Here is a 26,479-nt window from a genome sequence, read left to right as displayed (position 1 = left end):
TGTACTTTCTTTCTGATGTGAGAAACCACACCCAGGAAAGGTCTTTCCTGACTTGGAGGGACAAAAAAGCTGCTGAAACTAGAAAACCTGACTCCTGATCAGTGATACTTTCAGAGAAAGGTCTTGAACAAAAGGGAAAAATATGAAAACTGATATATAGAAACCTCAATTAAATAGAGTTGAGAGACCAGAGTGGTGGCTCTGGTGCCCTGCAAAGATAGCTGAGACCAACAAGAAGAAAGACTCTTCTTTCCCAGCAAGGACTCAGTCCATGAAAAGCTATGGACTCTGTTTACTACAGCCCTCCTGAATTCCTCTTCCTCTCTGTAAAAGTGTTCTCCTTCCCCCAGTGTGCTGGGACTTGCATGTAGCTCACCATGGTTGTAGACCCCAAAGCTGCAATTCTCTGCTGATCCAGAATAAACTCATCTTGGTTGGAGAAATATCTGGCAATCTAGTTATTTCAGGTCAACAGAATACACTGCTTTTGTAATAAAGAAACAATAGAAAGCCTGCCAGATTTGACAATATTTTTAGATAATTCTGTTTTAAATAGATTATATATATTATATATATAATTGGTAATCTAACTTTTCAATTAACAATATATTGTAGATAGGCTCCTAGGTCAACAAACACATTACTATACTATCACTTACAAATATTTACCTAAACAACCCAACCAGCGTCACATTTCAACTGTACAATAACCACAATAACTGAAAATGAATTAAATAAAATACCAAATACACAGGGAATAAAAGGAAAATATTTTAAATAGGTTAGAATGTTTATATGTCCAAAAACAATGTAAAAATTCCTGAAAATTAGCAATAAATTTAAAAAATCAGTGATGAAAAATAATTATTCATAGTAATTTCTTTATTTTGATTATATTATCACCACAACCAATTTACTTTTGATCAAATTCTTTCCAAATTGCCTGAAGCCCAACTGTGTATGGAACTCCGGGATTTGTAGTGAGGGTGATCATGGGGAAGGAGAATGGGAAGAGAAGAAAGATTGGAAAATATTTTGGGGGCATTTAGAATTTTAATTTGCTCCATCAGTCCTGAAGTAAAAATATATATTTGAGTCAAAAATGCTACACTGAAATTGCACTTTAAAAAAGAAATTGGGATTCCTCCTTATCAGATTAATTCATGCAACTTTCCTAAGACATGGAAGGTTTGGAATGAGAAGATTCTTTTGTGGAATATCTATAAGTCTGATTTAAATTGTTAGAACTATGAATAAATAGGAAATAAATTTAGAAAAAAAGACTTAAAGAATTTTTCAGTATGTGAAAAATTATTAAATGGTAAGTAGTGACCAGCTGCTTTGCATGGCCACTAAAATCCAAAACAAATGTCAAGTTATAAGAGAAGGACTTCATTTGACATAGGAACACTTTTGGTTTTTTGTCTTTCTTGGTAAAGAAATTTTTATAGGCACAAAATGAAAAGAATTTATAAATCACTTTTCTAAAAGATGTTTTCCCCTTAACCTGTCATGAAGATGGTGAAAAATAAACCAAATAAGCATTTATTAGGTCTTGGCTTCAAGAAAGGAAAACAAATTAAATGGTCTTTTTCAGGTTCCTCTAATCCTAATGCTTTATGGATGCTATTAAGAGGCCTATAATGGAAACAAATTAAATATAAATGCAGTGAGGAGTGTGGGCAATTAAACAAATGGATCATGGGAGGTGTGATGATCAAGGCGGCAGGTTAGGAGCATGCTGGGCTCACCTCCACTCATGAACACATCCAAACAACAACTCTTGCTGAAATCAACCTGGGGAAGAGCAGAACAGCTCTTCTGCAACCAAGGCTGTAAAGAAAGATCCACACGGAGTCCGGTAGGAAGGGAGAATGATGTGGTCGGGACCTTCACCCTTAGCAGGGACACAGGAGAGGAGGGGACATCACAGGCTCAGGGATCCTCCCTGGGGAGCGAGGGATTCCGGCCCCACATTGGACAGCCCAGCCCTGGGATACAACACTGGAAGACAAGCCCCTTAGCTGGTTTGAAACCCAGTGGGGCTTACCAAAGGGCTGTAAGAAACTGGGCCTCTGCTGTTGAAGAGCACACAGACTTGCTTGCTCCCAGTCAAAGTGTGCAGGCAGCACATTGAAAACTGCCAGGGGCTCTGACCAGCTAGCCAGGACTGCTGCATCACACCCCCCGCCCACCCCTCACCTGGCTCCTGCTCTAGCCCCTCTTGCTCCAGCACTGCTTCCCACTAAAGCAGAGGGTGCCACTAACTACAAGAGTGTGCACACTTGGAGGGAACAGAGCTGGCTTGGATCCAAGCCCTGCCTCTGACCAGGGCATAGGCAGCCATTGCCAGCACATGTGTCCCTGTGCACTCTTGGGAGGGAGCAAACTCAGCTCAGTAGTGTGATACCAACCCCTCCAGCCACAACCCAGCCTCTAGCCAAGCAAGCACATCAGGGATAAAGTGAAATCAGAAAAGAAGTACAGCCTCAAGCCCTCATGCCCTGAATCTATATCCCAAACCAAGGCTGAGACTGCCAGCACACCTGGAAGAAACCCAACTTCCTCAGGGCTTCTGTTCCAACCCCTGTGGCTCTGACCACACCCTTGACAGGGTGGTGATGGCCACTGAGCAGAGGAGAAGCCCCAGCTTGCACCTGGCTCTGGCTCTAGCCCCTCCAACTCTGCCCCTACCTCCCACCAAGGTGGTAGCTGCCAGCGCACACTGGGAGAAGACGTGGCCTATGCTAATGTCAGACCCAGCTCTCCCACCAAAGCCACTGGGCACACACAGACTTCATAGGGACAGTCCCACACAAGGACACACTTTCAAGATCAGAGTAGGTAACTGTTTCACCTAATTTTACAGAGACAGAGGAAGTCAAACAAGATGAGAAGACAGAGAAGAATACATTTCAAAAGAAATAACAAGAAAAAACCCTGAAAAGAAAATCTTAATGAAACAGAGGTAAATAATTTACCTGATAAAGAGTTCAAAGCAATAGTAATGAAAATGCTAACTGAACTTGGGGAAAAAAAGAATACAAGAACACAGTGAGAATTTTAATAAAGAACTAGAAAATATTTTAAAAAAAGAACTGAAGAATACAATAACTGGTATGAAAAGTACAGTAGAGGGAATTAACAGCAGATGAGGTGATACAGAAGAGCATATTAGTGATCTGGGAGATAGAATAATGGAAATTACCCAATCAGAACACCAAAAAAAAAAAAACAATTTTAAAAAAATGAGGCTAGTTTAAGGGACCTCTAGGTCAACATCATGCATACTAACATTCATATAATATGGGTCCCAGAAGGAGAAGAGAGAGAGAAAGGGGTACAAAATGTATTTGATGAAATCATGACTCAAAAATTTCCTGACACCAAAGAAGGAAACAGATATTCAGGTATAGGAAGCACAGAGGGTCCCAAGCAAGATGAACACAATGAGACTCCCACCAAGACCTATCATAATTAAAATGGCAAAAGTTAAAGAGAGGATTCTAAAAGCAGCAAGAGAAAAACAAAGAGTCAAAACAGTTACAGGGAACTCCCATAAGGCTTTCAGCTGATCTTTCTGCAGAAACATTGCAGGCCAGAAGGGAGTGGTATGATATATTCAAAGTACTGAAAGGGAAAAAAAAACCTACCACTTAGGATACTCTACCCAGCAAGGCTGTCATTCACAATTGAAGAAGAGATAAAGGGCTTCTCAGACAAATAAAAACTAAAGGAGTTCATCATTACCAAACCAATCTTTCAAGAAGTGTTAAAGGGTCTTCTTTCAGTGAAAAAGAAAAGGTTACTACAAGAAGGAAGAAATTATAGGAAGGGGAAAATCCTTCTGGTAAAGGCTGTGGGTCAACCATTAAATAAGATTAATAGGTTAAAAGATTAAAACACAAAAATTGTAAAATCAACTATAACTACATAAATATTTAGGGATAGCCACGATGATTTAAAATATGACACCTGGGGCTTCCCTGGTGGCGTGGTGGTTGAGAGTCTACCTGCTGATGCAGGGGACACGGGTTCATGCCCCGGTCCAGGAAGATCCCACATGCCGTGGAGTGGCTGGGCCCGTGAGCCATGGCCACTGAGCCTGCATGTCCGGAGCCTGTGCTCTGCAACGGGAGAGGCCACAACAGTGAGAGGCCCGCGTACTGCAAACAAAACAAAACAAAACATGACACCAAAAACACAAGGCTTGGGGAAGGGAGTAAAAAATGTAGAGCTTTTAGAGAATGTATTTGAATTTAAATGACTATCAATTTAAAACAAGTAGATACAGGTCAACATATATGACCTGCATAGTAACCACAAATCAAACCTATAATAGATATACAAACACTAGAGAGGAATACAAACTTAACACTAATGAGGGTCATCAAAGCATAAGGTAAGAGACTAAAAGAAAATGAAAAGAACAGAGAAGAACTACAAAAAAAAAAACCCCAGAAAACAAATAACAAAATGGCAATAAGTACATACCTATCAATAATCACTTGGACTAAATGCCCCAAACCAAATACATAGAGTGGCTGATTGGATAGAAAAAAAAAAAAGACCCATCTATATGCTGCCTACAAGAGACTCACTTCATAGCTAAAGACACACACAGACTGAAAGTGAGGGGATGGAAAAAGATATTCCATGTGAAACAAAAGGAAAACTGTGGTAGCAATACTCATATCTGACAATATAGACTTTAAAATAAAGTCTATAATAAAAAACAAAGAAGCACATTATATAACGATAAAGGATTGATACAAGAAGAGATAGAACATTCGTAAACATATACGCATCTAGTACGGAGCACCTAAATAACTAAAGCAAGTATTAACGGATATAAAAGGATAAACTGACAGTAATACAATAATATTAAGGGACTTTAACACCCCACTTACATCAATGGACAGATTTTCTGAACAGAAAATCAATAAGGAAACACTGGCCTTAAATAACACATTAGACCAGTTGGATTTAATAGACATTACAGGACATTGCATCTAAAAAAGGCAAAATACACATTCTTTTCAAGTGCACATAATATTTTCTCCAGGATAGGTCACATTCTAGGCTACAAAACAAGTCTCAAGAAATTTAAGAGGATACAAATTATATCAAGCATCTTTTCCAACCACAATGGCATGAAACTAGAAAGCAATTACAGGAAAAAAAGGGGGAAAACAAACATGGGAAGACTAAACAACATGCTATGAAAAAAACTAATGGGTCAATGAAGAATTCAAAGACAAAATCAGAAAATACCTTGAAACAAATGAAAATAAAAGCACAACTTTCCAAAATCTATGGGAAAAAGCAAAAGAAGTTCTCAGAGGGAAGTTTATAATGATACAGGCCTACCTTGAGAAACAAGAAAAATCTCTCAAATAAACATCTTAACCTTAGAAAAAGAAGAACAAACTAAGCCCAAAGTCAGCAGAGGAAGAGATCATAAAAAGATCAGAGTGGGAATAAATAAAATTGAGAAAAAAAAATAGAATAAATCTATGAAACCAAGGGCTAGTTGTTTTTTAACAGGAAAACAAAATTGGTAAGCCTTTAGCAATGCTTATTAAGAACAAACTTGCAAGGACCCAAATAAGCAGAATAAGAAATGAAAGAGGAGAAATAACCAATACCATAGCGATACAAAAAAAATCATAAGAGAATACTACAAACGGTTATATGCCAACAAATTGGACAATCTAGAAGAAATGGACAAATTTCTAGAAAAATACACATGCCAAGACTGAATCAGGAAGAAACAGACAATCTGAACAAGACCAATCACTAGTAGTGAAACTAAATTTGGAACAACAACAAAATGCCCAGCAAACGGAAGTCCAAGACCAAACAGCTCAGGGAAATTCTACCAAGCATATAAAGAAGAGTTAATACCTATCCTTCTCAAAGTATCCAAAAAAACTTAAGAGGAGGAAATACTCCCAAATTCATTCTACAAGGCTACGATTATCCTGATATCAAAACAAGACAGACATTACAGAAAAAAGAAAATTACAACCCAATATCTCTGATTAATAAAGGTGCAATAATCCTCAACAAAATGTTAGCAAACCAAATTCAACAATATATAAAAAGGATAATTCACTGTGATCCAGTGGGATTTATAGCAGGGATGCTATGATGGTTCAATATCCACAAATCAATCAATGTGATACACCACAATAACAAAAAGAAGGGTAAAAATCACATGCTCATCTCAATAGATGCAGAAAAGCATTGGACAAAATTCAACACCCATTCATGATAAAAACTCTCAAAAAAGTTGATATAGAGGGAACATACCACAACAAAAAAGCCATTTGTTACAAACCCACAGCTAACATCATGCACAATGGTGAAAAACTAAAACAAGACAAGTATGCCCACTCTCACCATTTCTATTTCAAGACAAATATGCCCACTCTCACCATTTCTATTTAACATAATATTGGATATCCTAGCTACAGCAATTAGACAAGAAAAAGAAATAAAAGGAATCCAAATTGGAAGGGAAGAAGTAAAACTGTCACTATTTTCAGATGACATGTATAGAAAACCCTGAAGTCTCCACCAGAAAACTATAAGAGCTAATAAATGAATTCACTGAAGTTGCAAGATACAAGATTAATATACAGAAATCTGTTGCTTTTCTAAACACTAATAATGAACTATCATAAAGAGAAAGCAAGCAAATAATGTCACTTAAAATTGCATCAAAAAGAATAAAATACCTACAAATAAACTTAACCAAGGAGGTGAAAGACCCATACTCTGAAAACTATAAGACACTGATTAAGGAATTGAATAAATAAATGGAAAGATATCACATGTTCATGGATTGGAAGGATTAAAAAATTTTAAATGTTCATTCTACTCAAGGCAATCTACAGATTTAATGCAGTAACTATCAAAATACCAATGACATTTTTCACAGAACTAGAACAAATAATGCTAAAATTTGTATGGAACCACAAAAGACCCCAAAGAGCCAAAGCAATCTTGAAAAAAAAGAACAAAGCTGGAGGTATCACACTTGCTGACCTCAGACTATACTACAAAGCTACAGTAATCAAAACACTATGGGGCTTCCCTGATGGCACAGTGGTTGACAGTCCGTCTGCTGATGCAGAGGACATGGGTTCGTGCCCCAGTCCGGGAGGATCTCACATGCCGCAGAGCGGCTGGGCGCGTGAGCCATGGCCACTGAGCCTGCGCGTCCAGAGCCTGTGCTCCACAACGGGAGAGGCCACAACAGTGAGAGGCCCGTGTACTGCAAAAACAAAAACAAAACAAAAAAACCCACTATGATACTGGCACAAAACAGATACATAGACCAATGGAACAGAATAGAGAGCCCAGAAATGAAACAATGCACATATGGCCAATTAACCTATGAAAAAGGAGACAAGAATATACAATGGGGAAAAGACAGGCTCTTCAATAAGTGGTGTTGGGAAGACAGTTACATGTGAAAGAATAAAATTAGAACATTTTCTCACACTATATACAAAAGTAAACTGAAAATGGATTAAAGATCTAAATGTAAGACCAGAAACCATAAAACTCCTAGAAGAAAACATAGCCAGTGCCCTCTTTGACATAAGTCTCAGCAATATCTTTCTGGATCTGTCACCTCAGGCAAGGGAACAATAGCAAAAATAAACAAATGGACCTAATTAAACTTAAAAGCTTTAGCACAGTGAAGAAAATAATCAACAAATTGAAAAGTTAACCTACTGAATGGGAGAATATGTTTGTAAACGATGCATCTGATAAGGGCTTAATATCCAAAATATATAAAGAGCTAATATAACTCAATATCAACAAAACACACAACTTGATCAAAAAATGGGCAGAATCTAGATAGACATTTCTCCAAAGAAGACATATGGATAGCCAAAAGTCACATGAAAAAATCCTCAATATTGCTAATTATTAGAGAAATGCAAATCAAAACTACCATGAGATATCACTTCACACCAGTCGGAATGGCCATGATGAAAAAGTCTACAAATAATAAATGCTGGAGAGGGTGTGGAGAAAAGAGAACCCTCCTACACTGTTGATGGGAATGTAAATTGGTGCAGTCACTATGGAGAACAGTAGGAGGTTCCTTAAAAAACTAAACATAGAGCTACCACATGATTCTGCAATCCTACTTCTGGGCATATATCCAAGAGAAAACCATAATTCAAAAAGATACATGCACCTCAATAATCATTGCAGTACTATTTACAATAGCCAAGACATGGAAGCAACCAAAGTGCCCATCAACTGAGGAATGCATAAAGATGTGATATATAAATATATATAGATATATATAAAGATATAGATATAATGCAATATTACTCAGCCATAAAAAGAATGAAATAATGCCATTTGCAGCAACATGGATGGACATAGAGATTATCATACTAATGAAGTCAGACAGAGAAAAACAAGTATCATATGATAGCACTCATATGTGGAATCTAAAAAAATGATACAAATGAATTTATTTACAAAAAAGAAACAGACTCACAGACATAGAAAACAACCTTATGGTTACCAAAGGGGAAAGCAGGGAAGTGATAAATTAGGAATTTGGGAGTAACATATACACACTAAAATAGGTAAACAATAAGGACCTATTGTATAACACAGGGAACTATACTCAATATTTTTTAATAACCTATATGGAAAAAAATCTGAAAAAGAATATACGTATATATAACTGAATCACTTTGCTGTATACCTGAAACTAAAAACAACATTGTAAATCAACTATATTTTGATAAAAAATAAATTTTAAATAGATGTATTTAGAGTTCAATTTGTGCAATTAAATCCTGAGTTCACTCAAAATTCCCTCCAAAGCAGATACTGTAATAAAACAATTCGGTGGGGGAGGGGCAGTTATTGAGTGCAGGGAAGGGTGCTATTATTCAGGTAAATCTTACCCCACCGGACAGAGAAGCCATAAACAGAAGCAATTACAAGCGAAAGTATTCTCACATCCCACCCATCAAGGCATGATTATGGAAAGCTCTGTTCCTCTCATTCCCTGCCTTTTCATGCTTAGCACTTTCTTCCCTTTCACACTCCTCAGCTGCTTGGGCCTGGCAGGTAGAAAAATCCTAGTCCCTGCTAGTACCAAGGCAGCCTCACAGGGAGCAAATATAGAGATGGAGAGGGAGAAGGAGCTATATGTGTACACAGCATAAGTAATTCTTCTCTACTGTGACTATTAAGAAATTAATCTGATTATTAGGCACAATACAATCTATATATTCAAATGAGCACTATCCTTTCACATTTCAGACTAACAGCAAACAATCACTATTGTCTAGTGAGTGCTTACCATATGCCAGCCAGGCACTGTTACAAGCACTCAACATGCATCACCACTTTTAATCTCACAATAATCCTAGAAGGTGGGCACTATTAATATCCCCAGATTACAGATGAGGAAACTGAGGCACAGAGAAGTCCAATAACTTTTAACCCTCAACAGCAGACCCAGGACTTAAACCCAGTATTATTCCAGAGCCTGTGCTTTTAATAATGACCCTACCAACCTGCCTGTCAATATTACATTCTTTTTCCAATTATGCTCTTATTCTTGAAAATTCCTCTTTAGCAATTTCCCTCAGGGCCAATATATCAGTCACAGAAGAATACTTGTCTAAGTAATTTATAACCATTCCACATTTTATTTTTTTAAATGATAACATCTTACTTGAACTCATTATTCACTGTTCTAGTAACTATGGAAGATATAAAGATACAGCAAATAAATGGGAAAAAAATAAAATAGAACAGACCCTAGCACCAAGTATGTACTAACTGTTTCAAACTAAAAACATTTTCACTCGAGGCTTCATTGAGGCAAAAGTCAGAACAGTTCAAAAATATGTTGGTGCTAGGAAACCATCAATGAAGTTAAAAGACAACCTACAGAATGGGAGAAAATATTTGCAAATAATGCAACCAACAAAGGGTTAATAACCAAAATATACAAACAGCTCATACAACTCAATATCAAAACACAAACAACCCAAACAAAAATGGGCAGAAGTCTAAAATAGACAGTTTTCCAATGAAGACATACAGATAGTTAACAGGCCCATGAAAAGACATTCAACACTGCTAATTATTAGAGAAATGAAAATCAAAGCTGCCTGAGGTACCACCTCACCCCAGTCTGAATGGTCATCATCAAAACATCTACAATAATAAATGCTGGCGAGGGTATGGAGAAAGAGGAGCCCTCCTATACTATTGGTGGGAGTAAATTGGTGCAGCCACTGTGAAGACAGTATGGAGGATCCTTAAAAAACTGAAAATAGAACTATCATATGATCCAGCAATTTCATATCTGGTTATATATCTGGAAAAAAATGAGAACACTAATTTGAAAAAATACATGTACCCCAATGTTCATAGCAGCATTATTTACAATAGTGAAGACATGGAAACAATCCAAGTGTCCATCAACAGTGATTGGATAAAGAAGCTGCAGTATGTACAAGGGCATGAAACTAGAAATCTACCATGGGAAAAGAAATGAGAGAAAAAAATGATTACATGGAGACTAAACAACATGCTTCTAAAACACCAATGAGTCAACAAGGAAATCAAAAAGGAAATTTAAAAATACCTTGAGACAAATGACAATGAAAACACAACCACACAAAATCTATGGAATGCAGCAAAAGCAGTTCTTAGAGGGAAGTTCATAGCAATATGACTTTCCTTAAAAACAAGAAAAATCTCAAATAAAAAACCTAACCTACCACCTAAAAGAATTAGAAAAGGAACAACAACAACAAAAAGTCAGTATTAGGAAGGAAATAATAAAGATCAGGGAGAAAATAAATAAAATAGAGTTTAAAAAATAGAGAAGATCAATAAAACCAAGAGCTGGTTATTTGAAATGGTAAACAAAATTGACAAACCTCTGGCCACACTCACCGAGAAGAAAAGAGAGAGAACCCAAATAAACAAAAAAAAGAAGGGAAAAAGGAGAAATCTCAATTGATACCACAGAAATGCAAAAAACCCTAAGAGATTGCTATGAACAACTATATGCCAACAAATTTGACAACCTAGAAGAAATGGACAAATTTCTAAAAACATAGCCCACCAAAACTGAATCAAGGAGACTCTAGTGAACAGACCAATCACTAGAAGTGAAAAAGAATCTGTAATTTAAAAACTCCCTACAAAACAAAACTTCAGGACCAGATGGCTTCACAGGTGAATTCTTCCAAACATACAAAGAAGAACTTACACCAATTCTTCTCAAAATCTTGAGAAAGATTGAAGAGGAGGGAACACTCCCAAACACATTCTATGAATCCACCATCACCCTGATACCAAAACCAAACAAAGACACCACCAAGAAAGAAAATTACAGGCCAACATCTTTGATGAATATAGATGCAAAAATTCTCAATAAGATATTAGCAAACTGAATCCAACAACACATAAAGAAGATCATACACCATGTCCAAGTGGGATTCATCCCAAGTTCACAAGGATGGTTCAATATATGCAAATCAATCAGTGTAATACACCACATTAACAAAAGAAAAGGAAAAAACCACATGATTATCTCAATAGATGCAGAAAAAGTATTTGACAAAATTCAACATCCATTCATGACAAAAACACTTACCAAAGTGGGTATACAGGGGACATATCTCAACATAGTAAAAGCTATTTATGACAAACCCACAGCCAATATAATACTTAATGGTGAAAAGCTGAAAGCCTTCCTTCTAAAATCTGGAACAAGACAAGGATGCCCACTCTCACTACTTCTATCCAACATAGTATTGGAAGTCCTGGTCACAGCAATCGTACAAGAAAAAGAAATAAAAGGTATCCAAATTGGAAGGGAAGAGGTAAAGTTGTCACTATATGCAGATGACAGGATACTATATATAGAAAACCCTAAGGACTCCATACAAAAACTACTAGATCTAATAAATGAATTCAGCAAAGTGGCAGGACACAAGAGTAACATTCAGAAATTGGTTGCATTTCTTTACACTAACAATGAATTAGAAAGGGAATTTAAAAAAAAAACACCTTTTAAAATTGCACCAAGGTCTACAAGTGGAACAACTCCAACAGAACACCTACTGAACGCTGGCAGAAGACCTCAGACCTCCCAAAAGGCAAGAAACCCCCCCACGTACCTGGGTAGGGCAAAAGAAAAAAGAATAAACAGAGACAAAAGGATAGGGACGGGTTCTGCACCTGCGGGAGGGAGCTGTGAAGGAGGAAAAGTGTCCACACACTAGGAAGCCCCTTCGCGGGCGGAGACTGTGGGTGGCGGAGTGGGGGAGCTTCGCAGCCATGGAGGAGAGCACAGCAACAGGTGTGCGGAGGGCAAAGCAGAGAGATTCCCGCACAGAGGATCGGTGTCGACCGGCACTCACCAGCCCAAGAGGCTTGTCTGCTCACCCGCCGGGGTGGGCGGGGCTGTGAGCTGAGGCTCGGGCTTCGGTCAGATCCCAGGGAGAGGACTGGGGTTGGCGGCGTGAACACAGCCTGCAGTGGGTTAGTGCACCACGGCTGGCCGGGAGGGAGTCCGGGGAAAAGTCTGGACCTGCCGAAGAGGCAAGAGACTTTTTCTTCCCTCTTTATTTCCTGGTGCACGAGGAGACGGGATTAAGAATGCTGCTTAAAGGAGCTCCAGAGACGGGCGCGAGCCGCGGCTAAAAGCGCGGACCCCAGAGACAGACATGAGATGCTAAGGCTGCTGCTGCCGCCACCAAGAAGCCTGTGTGTGAACACAGGTCACTATCCACAACCCCCTTCTGGGGAGCCTGTGCAGCCCGCCACTGCCAGCGTCCCGGGATCCAGGGACAACTCCCCCGGGAGAACGCACAGCGCGCCACAGGCTGGTGCAACGGTATGCCAGCCTCTGCCGCCGCAGGCTCGCCCTGCACTCCGTGACCCTCTCTACCCCCGGCCTGAGTGAGCCAGAGCCTCCGAATCAGCGGCTCCTTTAACCCCGTCCCGTGTGAGCAAAGAACAGACGCCCTCCGGCGACCTACACGCACAGGCGGGGCCAAATCCAAAGCTGAGCCCCTGTGAGATGTGAGAACAAAGAAGAGAAAGGGAACTCTCTCCCAGCAGCCGCAGAAGCAGCAGATTAAAGATCCACAATCAACTTGATGTACACTGCATCTGTGGAATACATGAATAGACAACGAATCATCCCAAATTAAGGAGGTGCACTTTGAGAGCAAGATTTATTATTCTTTCCCCTTTTCCTCTTTTCGTGAGTGTGTATGTGTATGCTTCTGTGTGAGATTTTGTCTGTATACCTTTGCTTCCACCATTTGTCCGAGGGTTCTATCCGTCTGTCTTTTCTTTTTCTTAATAATTACTTTTTATTTTAATAACCGTATTTTATTTTACTTTATCTTCATTCTTTCTTTCCTTCCTTCCCTCCTTTAGACAACGAATCATCCCAAATTGAGGAGGTGGACTTTGAGAGCAAGATTAATGATTTTTTCCTCTTTTCCTCTTTTTGTGAGTGTGTATGTGTATGCTTCTGTGTGAGATTTTGTCTGTATACCTTTGCTTCCACCATTTGTTCCAGGGTTCTACCCATCTGTTTTTTTGTTTTTTGAGTTTTTTTCCTCTTAATAATTATTTTTTTATTTTAATAACTTTATTATATTTTGTCTTACTTTATTTTATTTTACTTTATCTTCTTTCTTTTTTTCCTTCCTTCCCTCCTTCCTTCCTTGCTCCCTCCATCCCTCCCTCCCTCCTTTCTTTCTACTTCTACTAATTCTTTCTTTCTACTTTTTCTCCCTTTTCTTTTGAGCCATGTGGATGAAAGGCTCTTGGTGTTGCAGCCAGGAGTTAGTGCTGTGCCTCTGAGGTGGGAGAGCCAACTTCAGGACACTGGTCCACAAGAGGCCTCCCAGCTGCACATAATATCAAACGGCGAAAATCTCCCAGAGATCTCCATCTCAACACCAGCACCCAGCTTCACTCAACGACCAGCAAGCTACAGTGCTGGACGTCTTATGCCAAACAACTAGCAAGACAGGAACACAACCCCACCCATTAGCAGAGAGGCTGCCCCAAATCATAATAAGTTGACAGACACCCCAAAACACACCACAAGACGTGGACCTGCCCAACAGAAAGACAAGATCCAGCCTCATCCACGAGAACACAGGCACTAGACCCCTCCACCAGGAAGCCTACACAACCCACTGAAGCAACCTTAGCCACTGGGGACAGACACCAAAAACAATGGGAACTACGAACATGCAGCCTGCAAAAAGGAGACCCCAAACACAGTAAGATAAGCAAAATGAGAAGACAGAAACACACACAGCAGATGAAGGAGCAAGATAAAAACCCACCAGACCTAACAAATGAAGAGGAAATAGGCAGTCTACCTGAAAAAGAATTCAGAATAATGATAGTAAAGATGATCCAAAATCTTGGAAATAGAATAGACAAAATGCAAGAAACATTTAAAAAAGACCTAGAAGAACTAAAGATGAAACAAACAATGATGAACAACACAATAAATGAAATGAAAAATACTCCAGATGGGATCAATAGCAGAATAACTGAGGCAGAAGAACGGATAAGTGACCTGGAAGATAAAATAGTGGAAATAACTACTGCAGAGCAGAATAAAGAAAAAAGAATGAAAAGAACTGAGGACAGTCTCAGAGACCTCTGGGACAATATTAAACGCACCAACATTTGAATTAGAGGGGTTCCAGAAGAAGAAGAGAAAAAGAAAGGGACTGAGAAAATATTTGAAGAGATTATAGTTGAAAACTTCCCTAATATGGGAAAGGAAATAGTTATTCAAGTCCAGGAAGCACAGAGAGTCCCATACAGGATAAATCCAAGGAGAAATATGCCAAGACACATATTAATCAAACTGTCAAAAATTAAATACAAAGAAAACATATTAAAAGCAGCAAGGGAAAAACAACAAATAACACACAAGGGAATCCCCATAAGGTTAACAGCTGATCTTTCAGCAGAAACTCTGCAAGCCAGAATGGAGTGGCAGGACATATTTAAAGTGATGAAGGAGAAAAACCTGCAACCAAGATTACTCTACCCAGCAAGGATCTCATTCAGATTTGATGGAGAAATTAAAACCTTTACCGACAAGCAAAAGCTGAGAGAGTTCAGCACCACCAAACCAGCTCTACAACAACTGCTAAAGTAACTTCTCTAGGTAAGAAACACAAGAGAAGGAAAAGACCTACAACAACAAACCCAAAACACTTAAGAAAATGGGAATAGGAACATACATATTGATAATTACCTTAAATGTAAATGGACTAAATGCTCCCACCAAAAGACACAGATTGGCTGAATGGATACAAAAGCAAGACCCATATATTTGCTGTCTACAAGAGACACACTTCAGACCTAGAGACACATATAGACTGAAAGTAAGGGGATGAAAAAAGGTATTTCATGAAAATGAAACCAAAAGAAAGCTGGAGTAGCAATTCTCATATCAGACAAAATAGAGTTTAAAATAAAGACTATTAGAAGAGACAAAGAAGGACACTACATAATGATGAAGGGATCTATCCAAGAAGAACATATAACAATAGTAAATATTTATGCACTTAACATAGGAGCACCTCAATACATAAGGCAAATACTAACAGCCATAAAAGGGGAAATCGACAGTAACACATTCATAGTAGGGGACTTTAACACCCCACTTTCACCCATGGACAGATCATCCAAAATGAAAATAAATAAGGAAAACCAAGCTTTAAAAGATACATTAAACAAGATGGACTTAATTGATATTTATAGGACATTCCATCCAAAAACAACAGAATACACATTTTTCTCAAGTGCTCATGGAACATTCTCCAGGATAGATCATACCTTGGGTCACAAATCAACCCTTGGTAAACTTAAGAAAATTGAAATTGTATCAAGTATCTTTTCTGACCACAATGCCATGAGACTAGATATCAATTACAGGAAAAGATCTGTAAAAAATACAAACACATGGAGGCTAAACAATACACTACTTAACAATGAAGTGATCACTGAAGAAATCAAAGAGGAAATCAAAAAATACCTAGAAACAAATGACAATGGAGACACAACGACTCAAAATCTATGGGATGCAGCAAAAGCAGTTCTAAGAGGGAAGTTTATAGCAATACAATCCTACCTTAAGAAACAGGAAACATCTCGAATAAACAACATAACCTTGCACCTAAAGCAATTAGAGAAACAGAACAAAAAAACCCCAAAGCTAGCAGAAGGAAAGAAATCATAAAAATCAGATCAGAAATAAATGAAAAAGAGATGAAGGAAACAATAGCAAAGATCAATAAAACTAAAAGCTGGTTCTTTGAGAAGATAAACAAAATTGATAAACCATTAGCCAGACTCATCAAAAAAAAAAGGGAGAAGACTCAAATCAATAGAATTAGAAATGAAAAAGGGGAAGTAACAACTGACACTGCAGAAATAAAAAAGATCATGAGAGATTACTACAAGCAACTCTCTGCCAATAAAATGCACAACCTGGAAGAAATGGACAAATTCTTAGAAAGGCACAGCCTGCCAAGACTGAATCAGGAAGAAATAGAAAATATGAACAGACCAATCACAAGCACTGAAATTGAAACTGTGATTAAAAATCTTCCAACAAACAAAAGCCCAGGACCAGATGGCTTCACAGGCGAATTCTATCAAACAATTAGAGAAGAGGTAACACCTATCCTTCTCAAACTCTTCCAAAATATAGCAGAGGGAGGAACACTCCCAAACTCATTCTACGAGGTCACCATCACCCTGATACCAAAACCAGACAAGGATGTCACAAAGAAAGAAAACTACAGGCCAATATCACTGATGAACATAGATGCAAAAATCCTCAACAAAATGCTAGCAAACAGAATCCAACAGCACATTAAATGGATCATACACTATGATCAAGTGGGGTTTACTCCAGGAATGCAAGGATTCTTCAATATATGCAAATCAATCAACGTGATACACCATATTAACAAATTGAAGGAGAAAAACCATATGATCATCTCAATAGATGCAGAGAAAGCTTTCGACAAAGTTCAACACCCATTTATGATCAAAACTCTGCAGAAAGTAGGCACAGAGGGAACTTTCCTCAACATAATAAAGGCCATATATGACAAACCCACAGCCAACATTGTCCTCAATGGTGGAAAACTGAAAGCATTTCCACTAAGATCAGGAACAAGACTACCCAAAGCATTCTGCAGATTTATATGATCCTTATCAAATTACCCATGATATTTTTCACAGAACTAGAACAAATAATCCAAAAATTTATATGGAACCATAAAAGATCCAGAATTGCCAAAGCAATGCTGAGGAAAAAAAAACAAAGCAGGAGGCATAACTCTCCCAGACTTCAGACAATACTACAAAACTACAGTAATCAAAACAGTGTGGTATTGGTACAAAAATAGACATAAGGATCAATGGAACAGAATAGAGAGCCCAGAAATAAATCCACATGGTCAATTAATCTTTGACAAAGGAGGCAAGAATATAAAATGGGAAGAAGTTCTTCAGCAAGTAGTGCTGGGAAAGTTAGCTGCATGTAAATCAATGAAGTTAGAATACACTCTCACACCATGCACAAAAGTAAACTTAAAATGGCTTAGTGACTCAAACATAAGACATAATACCATAAAACTTCTAGAAGAGAGCACAGGCAAAACCTTCTCTGACATAAGTTACAGCAGTGTTTTCTTAGGTCAGTCTCCCAAGACAATAGAAATAAAAACAAAAATAAATAAATGGGACCTAGTCAAACTTACAAGGTTTTGCACAGCAAAGGAAACCATAAAAAAGAAAAATGAAGAAACCTACAGAATGGGAGAAAATATTTGCAAATGATGCGACTGAGAAGGGCTTAATCTCCAAAATATACAATCAGCTCATACAACTCAACAACAAAAAAACAAACAACCCAATGAAATAATGTGTAGAAGACCTTAATCGACATTTCTCTAAAGAAGACATACAGATGGCCAGTAGGCACATGAAAGGATGCTCAATACCACTAATTATTAGAGAAATGCAAATCAGAACTACAGTGAGGTATCACCTCACACTGGTCAGAATGGCTATCATCAAAAAAGCCTCCAAACAGTAAATGCTGGAGAGGGTGTGGAGAAAGGGGAACCCTCCTACACTGTTGGTGGGAATGTAAATTGGTGCAGCCACTATGGAGAACAGTATGGAGCTGTCTCAGAAAACTAAAAATACAATTACCATATGATCCAGCAATCCCAGTCCTGGGCATATACCCGGACAAAACTATAATTCAAAAAGATACATACACCCCTGTGTTCATGGCAGCACTATTCACAACAGCCAAAACATGGAAACAACCTAAATGTCCATTGACAGATGAATGGATAAAGAAGATGTGGTACACATATACAATGGAATATTAGCCATTAAAAAGAACAAAATACTGCCATTTGCAGCAACATGGATGCGACTAGAGTTTATCATACTAAGTGAAGTAAGTTAGAAAGAGAAAGACAAATACCATATGATATCACTTACATGTGGAATCTAAAATATGGCACAAATGAACCTACCTACAAAGCAGAAATTCATAGAGATAGAGAACAGATTTGTGGCTTCCAAGGGTTGGGTGGGAGGGAGAGGCGTGGACTAGGAGTTTGGGATTGGTAGATGCAAACTATTATATATAGAATGGATAAACAATATGGTCCTACTGTACAGCACAGGAAACTATATCCAATCTCCTAGGATAAACCATAATGGAAAAGAATATTAAAAAACTGCATATATTTCTATAACTGAGTCACTTTGCTATACAGCAGAAATTGGCACAACATTGTAAATCAACTAGACTTCACTTTAAAAAAAGAATTATGAGGGCTTCCCTGGTGGCGCAGTGGTTGACAGTCCACCTGCCGATGCAGGGGACATGGGTTTGTGCCCCAGTCCGGGAAGAACCCACATGCCTCGGAGCAGCTGGGCCCGTGAGCCATGGCTGCTGAACCTGTTCATCCGGAGCCTGTGCTCCGCAACGGGAGAGGCCACAACAGTGAGAGGCCTGCGTACCACAAAGAAAAAAAAAAGAAAAAAGAAAAAAAAGAATTATGAGAGAAAGTATGTAGCTGGTATAATTAATAAAATTAGAGAATTTTAAATTGCTGCAGCCGTTATGGAAAACAGTATGAAGATTCCTCAAAAAATTAATAGAACTACCATATGATCCAGGTATTCCACTTCTGGGTATTTATTCAAAGAATATGAAAACAGTAATGTGAAAATTTATATTCACCTCTATGTTCATGATTTACAGTATCCAAGATATGGAAACAACCTAAGTGCCCATCAACAGATGATGGATAGAGAAGATGTGGTGTGTATATATATATATATATATACACACAATGAAATACTACTCAGCCATAAAACAACGCAATCTTGCCATTTGCAACAACATGGATGGACCTTGAACATCTTATGCTAAATTAAGTAAGTCAGATGGAGAAAGACAAATACAGTATGATTTCACTCACATATGGAATATAAAAAAAAACAAGAAAACAAAACAAAATAAATAACCAAAACAAACAAACCTGGAGATACTGAGAACAGAGTAGTGGTTACCAGATGGGAAGGGGTGGGAGGGGGGTGTGAAATGGGCAAAGTGGGTCAGTTGTATGGTGACAGATAGAAACTAAACTTTTGGTGGTGAACACACTGCACTGTATACTGAAAAAGAAATATAATGGGGCTTTCCTGGTGGCGCAGTGGTTGAGAGTCCACCTGCCAATGCAGGGGACACGAGTTCGTGCCCTGGTCCGGGAAGATCCCACATGCCGCAGAGCGGCTAGGCCCGTGAGCCATGGCCACTGAGCCTGCGCATCTGGAGCCTGTGCTCCGCAATGGGAGAGGCCACGACAGTGAGAGGCCCATGTACCGCAAAAAAAAAAAAAAAAGGAAATATAATGTTTTACACATGATACTTATGTTATAAACCAATATTACATCAATAACTTTTTAAATAAAAAAGGAAGATGTGGTGTATATATATATATATATATACATATCTATATCTATATATATATATATGCAACAGAATTCTACTAAGCCATAAAAAAAGAATAAAATTCTGCCATTTGCAGCAACGTGGATGAAGCTAGAGATTATTATGCTTAGTGAAATAAGTTAGAGAAAGACATGTCATGTATGATATCATTTATATGTGGAATCTAAAAACTAATACAAATAAGTGTATAGCAAAACAGAAAAACAGATTCAACAGACATAGAAAACAAACTTATGGTTACCAAAGAGGAGAGGAAGTGGGGTACTGCATTAACAAACTACTGTATATAAAATAGATAATCAACAAGGATATGCTGTACTGCACAGAGAATTATACCAATGATCTTGTAATAACGTATAATGGATTATAATCTAAAAAAATATGAATCACTTTGCTGCACACCTGAAACTAACAATATTGGAAATCAACTATACTTCAATTAAAAAATATGTTAGTGCCTTAGAGCTTGATAAAAATGCACATGGATTTTTAATCACATTAAAGCACAGAATGTGGTACACATTATGTACAATGGAATATTTATATTTTTCAACCATTAAAAAGAAGGAAATCTTGTAATTTGCAACACCATGGTTGAACCTAGAGGACATTATTCTAGTTGAAATAAGCCAGACAAAGTAAAAAAAAAAAGTTGATTTCGTATAAACAAAGAGAGTAGAATGGTAGTTGCCACAGGCTGGGGGGAGGGAGAAATGGGGTGATATAGATCAAATGGTACAAATTTTCAGTTATGAGAAGAATGAGTTCTGAGGATCTAATGTATGGCATGGTGACTATAGTTAATAACATGCTACTGTGTACTTAAAAGTCCCGAGAGTAAATCTTAGTATTCTCAGAACAACAACAAAAAAGCGTTAATTATGTGAGGTGATGGATTTGTTAATTATACTGATCTTGGTAATCATTTCACAAATGTATATCAAATCGTGTTATACACTCTAAATATATACAATTATATTTGTCAATTTTTCCCAATTACTCTTCAATAAAGTTCAAAAAAGACATTTTAAGACAAAACCAGAATAACTTATTTTCACTTTAATAATTCAAAATATTTATTAGTATTCTGTCAGTCTGCTCCTAGAGGAGCAGGGAAACAACAGTGAACAAAACAGTTAACAGCTCTACTGTTGTGGACTCTGTGTTTTAGTGGGAGACACATGATACACTAATCAAAATACAACATAATGCCAGAGAGAGACAAATGCTATGAAAAAATAAAGGGATGGAGTCTGAAGGAGGTTGCTATTTGGGGCAGATGATCAGGAAAACCTCTCTACAGAAGGGAACATTTAACCGAGAGCAGAAGGAAGAAAGGAGGTGAGCTGCAGCTCTGGAGGAGGAGCACCCGGTGGGCGCACATTGGAAATCTGAAGGCACAGCTGAAGGGGCAGCTGACGGGGTGGAAGGTTTGTTACAGTGTGAGGGAGAAATTTCCTTTATTTTATTACCATTATTTCGGGTACTGTTCATAGTCATACAAGTACTGGATCACTCATATAGTAAATATTTCTCGTGAGCCTATAAACCACACTCGGGCTCAGTGCTGGGGATAGTGGCCTATCACAAAATAAATATAAAATTCCACCTTGTGAAGGACAAGTGCATGGTGTGTGTAGGCCAGGGGCATCCTGCCCTGTTTTGGGGGGTTTGCCTGAGGAGGCTACATTCTAGCTGAGAGGTGAAGGGTGAGAAGAGTTAACCAGATGACAAGTGGGAAAAGCAGTATTCCAGGCAGAGAGAGCAGCATGTGCAAAAGCCCTGTGGCCACAGGGAACATGCAGGGAGCAGCTAAGAGTAGTGAAGTCTGGGTGGAGGTACAGCAGGAAGACATGGCAGAGACAGAGAATGCAGGGCTGTCCTCCTGTAGCCCAACTGAGGACGTGGTCTGTGAACTGTGTGAACTGGAGGCTACTGAAGTGTTTTAAGTCAATTAAGAGTCTCAGAGCTTGGAGATTCCTTAAGAACTTGAGAAGTACAGTTAGAAGTTGGGCAGGTTTCACTGTGTCTACTTGTTCAGGTTTTCCTACAGGTTTATTTTGATCCATCCAATGAAAACTTTAGTAGCTTTAAAAAAATTATCTAATGTAATAACATGAATGGGATTACACTAAGCAATAAAGTCTCAAAGAATTCCCATTCCAGGATTAGTCAAAGTTTTCTATTTTTATTAGATCATACTTGTTTATTATCCAGAAATCCCAAATAACGTTCTGTGAAGAACTAGCCCAAAATGTATCTCAGAGTGTCAAACTCTAAATTCTGCTCTGAAAATGCAGTTGAAGGAAGTGTACAGTTTTGGACTCTGGAATTGGAGTAAGACGTAGAGATAAAAAATGGAACCAAGGACCATATTTGGAGAATATTCTCCATGAGAAGGATAATAAAGACCTGCCTAATAATGATAATAATCAGATAAGAAATAAGATAAGATAATAATCAGATAAGAAAAGGTTTTATGGAACTTCTGTTCCAGCACAATCAGTCCAGTGCCCATAGCACAATCAGTCCAGTGCCCACAAACCACTTATCTAGCAGCTGAGATATAAAGAATGATCCGATGGGACTTCCCTGGTGGTGCAGTGGGTAAGATTCCAAGGTCCCAATGCAGGGGGCCTGGGTCTGATCCCTGGTCAGGGAACTAGATCCCACATGCATGCCACAACTAAGAGTTCACATGCCACAACTAAGGATCCCACCTGCCACAACTAAGGGGCCCATGCGCTGCAACTAAGGAGCCTGCCAGCTGAAACTAAGGAGACTGCTGGCTGAAACTAAGGAGCACATGTGCCACAACTAAGGAGCAGGAGAGCCACACCTATGGATCCTGCCGGACAAAACTAAGGAGCCCATGTGCTGCAACTAAGGAGCCTGCCAGCTGCAACTAAGGAGACTGCTGGCTGCAACTAAGGAGCCCACGAGCCACAACCAAGGAGCCCACCGGTTGCAACTAAGACCCAGTGCAACCAAATAAATAAATAACAAATATTAAAAAAAAGAGAATGCTCCCAGGCACTTCCTGCAAAAGTTGATAAAGAACTTTCTGCTATTAAATAAGTTAATACCTGCGGAAACAAAGGCAAAAGCAAAGAGCAAAATGATATGGGAACATCAAACTCTGGGGAACGTGGAGAGCTGGGGCAGGCATCCCAGGTCCACATGAATTGGCTCAGAGGAGCTCATAAGAATTACACAAAGATTACAGAATGTGGAGAGAAATACCCTGGAAATAGATGAAGGGACAATTCAAGAAAAGTCATGAAGGTATGAGACTCAGGGTAGAGACTGTGAAAGATATTTGTTTTACTTTTGTTCAATTCACAAACTCAGAGAAAACCCAAAGGGAAGGATATAAAAATATTCAAAAGTAATTGGACATGTCAAACAATATATTAGGAAACATCTTAAATTTGGAATAATTAGAATTTGAGAGATTATACAGCTGACATTTCCAGTGCATGTCCTTGACATCATGCAGTGAACAAGGTCCCATGACTCTCTGCCTGGGGGCTTCCTCCCAGCCACCCCAGGAGGCCAGGAGTGACTGAAGGTCACCCATGGAGTAGCCCTTAGTCACTTGTGGCTGAGAAAAGAAAAAAACCCCAAAACCCCTACATTTAATTTGGCATATAGGACAACTCTGAAACATCTCGTACAATGTATCCCAGATAATAATCTATGGATCTGATTTTTTAAAAATAAATTTATTTATTTATGGCTGTGTTGGGTCTTCATTGCTGCGTGTGGGCTTTCTATAGTTGAGGTGAGTGGGGGTTACTCTTAGTTGTGGTGCGAAGGCTTCTCATTGTGTTGGCCTCTTACTGTGGAGCACCAGGCTCTAGGCACACAGACTTCAGTAGTTGCAGCATGCAGGCTCAGTAGTTGTGGCTCATGGGGTCTAGAGCACAGGCTCAGTAGTTGTGGTGCATGGGCTTAGTTGCTCCGTGGCATGTGGGATCTTCCAGGACCAGGGATCGAACCTGTGTCCCCTGCATTGGCAGGCGGATTCTCAACCACTGCGCCACCAGGGAAGCCTGGATCTGATTATTAATGTTTCCTGTACTGGCTGCTTTCCCTTCTCTGTCTCATTTCCTCCCCCGCCCCGACCCCCCACCACTATTTTATGGAACCACCTACTAAATAAACTATTTCACTTGGATTCTTGTCTTTTGGAAAATCCCAAAGTAAGAAAGTAATGGAATGTAATTTAGAACAGAGTTCTTTTAACTCTGGTTTGTGAGCCTAAGTTTATTGTAAAACCTTGTATTATAAAATACAAGGGGCATTTCTAACAACCAGGAGAGAGGAAGGTGGGATCAGGGAGTAGAAATAAATATTTTAAAGCAATTTAAAAGAACAAAGAGCTTGATAGAAAGATGAACGGTCATACATTTGTGATATTCCTAAGTGAAATAATACCTTAACTGTATTAGGAGGTTCAGCTTTCCTAACTCTGTAGTTAATTTAAAAATTAAAAGAAAATATGAATCCATCTTTGGGCTAATAAAACAAAATAGTTGTCATGTTTTAGATTTCTTCTTACATACTCTATAGATTTCCTGCCCCCCACCTCAACACACACACAAAATTATCATAATAGCAATTCTAAACTGAATTCACAGTCTTGGGAATAAATGTGCTTATTTTTAGTTTGTATTTTATTTGTTCTGTAATTTTGATTGACAATCAAATCTGTTCAGGAATATATGATTATTTAACACTTTTATGATTAAGCTTTTATTATTTTTGAAAAAGGATACAAAGTAGAACAAATGAAAACTATTATTCCAGCAACAAGTAATGGGTGAGTCATATCCTTATTATTAAGAGATTAAGTGCCCAGATAAACTATCAGTTTTCAAGGTACAATATTAGCCTGGCCACCAATCTCTACATCTTCCCATGAAGCTAGTTTCAAAAACAAAGATGTAAGAAATTTCTAGCAAAATAAATTCACCCCTTAAAAACACTATGTTGCACATTCTTGTATGAAAGCACTTTATAAACTGGGGCTGTTATTTCCAAATTCCACCCTCCTTGGAGAAGATTCATTCTGAATCCTACCCCCAGGACTCTGCTGCATAATAGACCAGATTAAAAAAAGAAGATGGAAGCGTCTTGATTGCTTGACCCGACAAATAAAATTTCAGAATATTTCCCTGAAATCTGCTGCATCTACGGACTACCATATCTGTTTGCTAATTTCAACAGATTCAGACAAATGATATGTGATCAGCAAAAGAAGATTCTCACTTCATGATAATTAATGGATTGCAAAGGAACCCTAAAAAGCATGCTAAAAAAGTCTCAATTCATCAAAATAATGCTCATTTACCCAAGAAGCACCGACTTTGTAAATATATGTGTAAGTATATATATCATCATTTATTCATTCACATAATAAAATTTATTCAGCACCTATTATTTGCCAGATGCTGGGACAGGTATTAGGACATAAAAACCCTTTCCTTGACCTTGAATGTCTATAGATGGAAAGAGAGTAAAAGAATCATATATAAAATAGATGCAATAAAATGTTCCAAGTGTCATATTGCGTAACAAGTCTACTAATTCATTCACAGATTCATTCAACAACTCTGTACACCTACTGTGTGCTAAAGATCACTTCAATTACAAGTAATTGAGGGGCAGAGTTACCTTAAAGGAAAGATAGTTTGTTATTTTAAACACATAATGGTACGATTCTATACATGTGTATTACCTGGGTAATTGAGGAAAACTTATTAAATATGTAAATATCTTTCCTTTGCAAGCCAAGAAAAGAAATGAAAGCCCAAACCAGTTAAAAAAAGGTGTTAGAGAGCCATAAAATAATTGTCCTTACCAGGAATACAGAATTGTTCCTACAACAGATGTAAGTTTGCTGCTTTCTTGTTTTTGCTTTGCCAGGCCAAAGTCAGCTACAATTCAAGAAACAAAACAATTTGATTATATTTTCCCAGAATTCGCATTGTTCCTTAGCTTTTAACATTCTGCAAAAACAAAACAAAACAAAACAAAGAAAAAAGCTATTACAATTCACAAGAGAAAGCTTTTCTTGTTTTCCCTGTCAAAATGCCCCATGCGCCAATCTTCTGAACCACTCCCAGCCTTCATTAATGGTGTACATACATTAGGTCATTATGCTATATATATTGACATAATGAGGTTTCATTAAAAAATATTAAAAGAGTCTTTCTGACTGGAAGATAGGACAAAGTACTTATTGAACTTGTGATTCTACTTTTTTTTTTTTTTTCTGTACGCGGGCCTCTCACTGTTGTGGCCTCTCCCGTTGCGGAGCACAGGCTCCGGACGCGCAGGCCCAGC

General features: G+C 38.3%; 1 protein-coding gene across 1 annotated transcript in view; it reads right to left on the bottom strand.

Moving 5' to 3' along the window:
* NEK10 (NIMA related kinase 10) overlaps positions 1-26,479 on the bottom strand; it is a gene marked incomplete at its 3' end in the record, with an annotated part of 310,503 nt that overhangs the window by 190,593 nt on the left and 93,431 nt on the right. The window contains exon 23 of the mRNA XM_082847516.1: positions 25,995-26,070. Coding sequence (XP_082703642.1) covers positions 25,995-26,070 — 76 coding nt within the window. The remainder of the gene's footprint in view (positions 1-25,994; positions 26,071-26,479) is intronic.

The sequence above is a fragment of the Leucopleurus acutus genome (genome assembly GCF_964270905.1).
Source record: "Leucopleurus acutus genome assembly, chromosome: 10".
In the NCBI taxonomy this organism is placed as follows: Eukaryota; Metazoa; Chordata; class Mammalia; order Artiodactyla; family Delphinidae; genus Leucopleurus; species Leucopleurus acutus.
The sequence above is the reverse complement of the archived record's forward strand: the minus strand, read 5'-3'. Positions and strand labels throughout refer to the sequence as shown.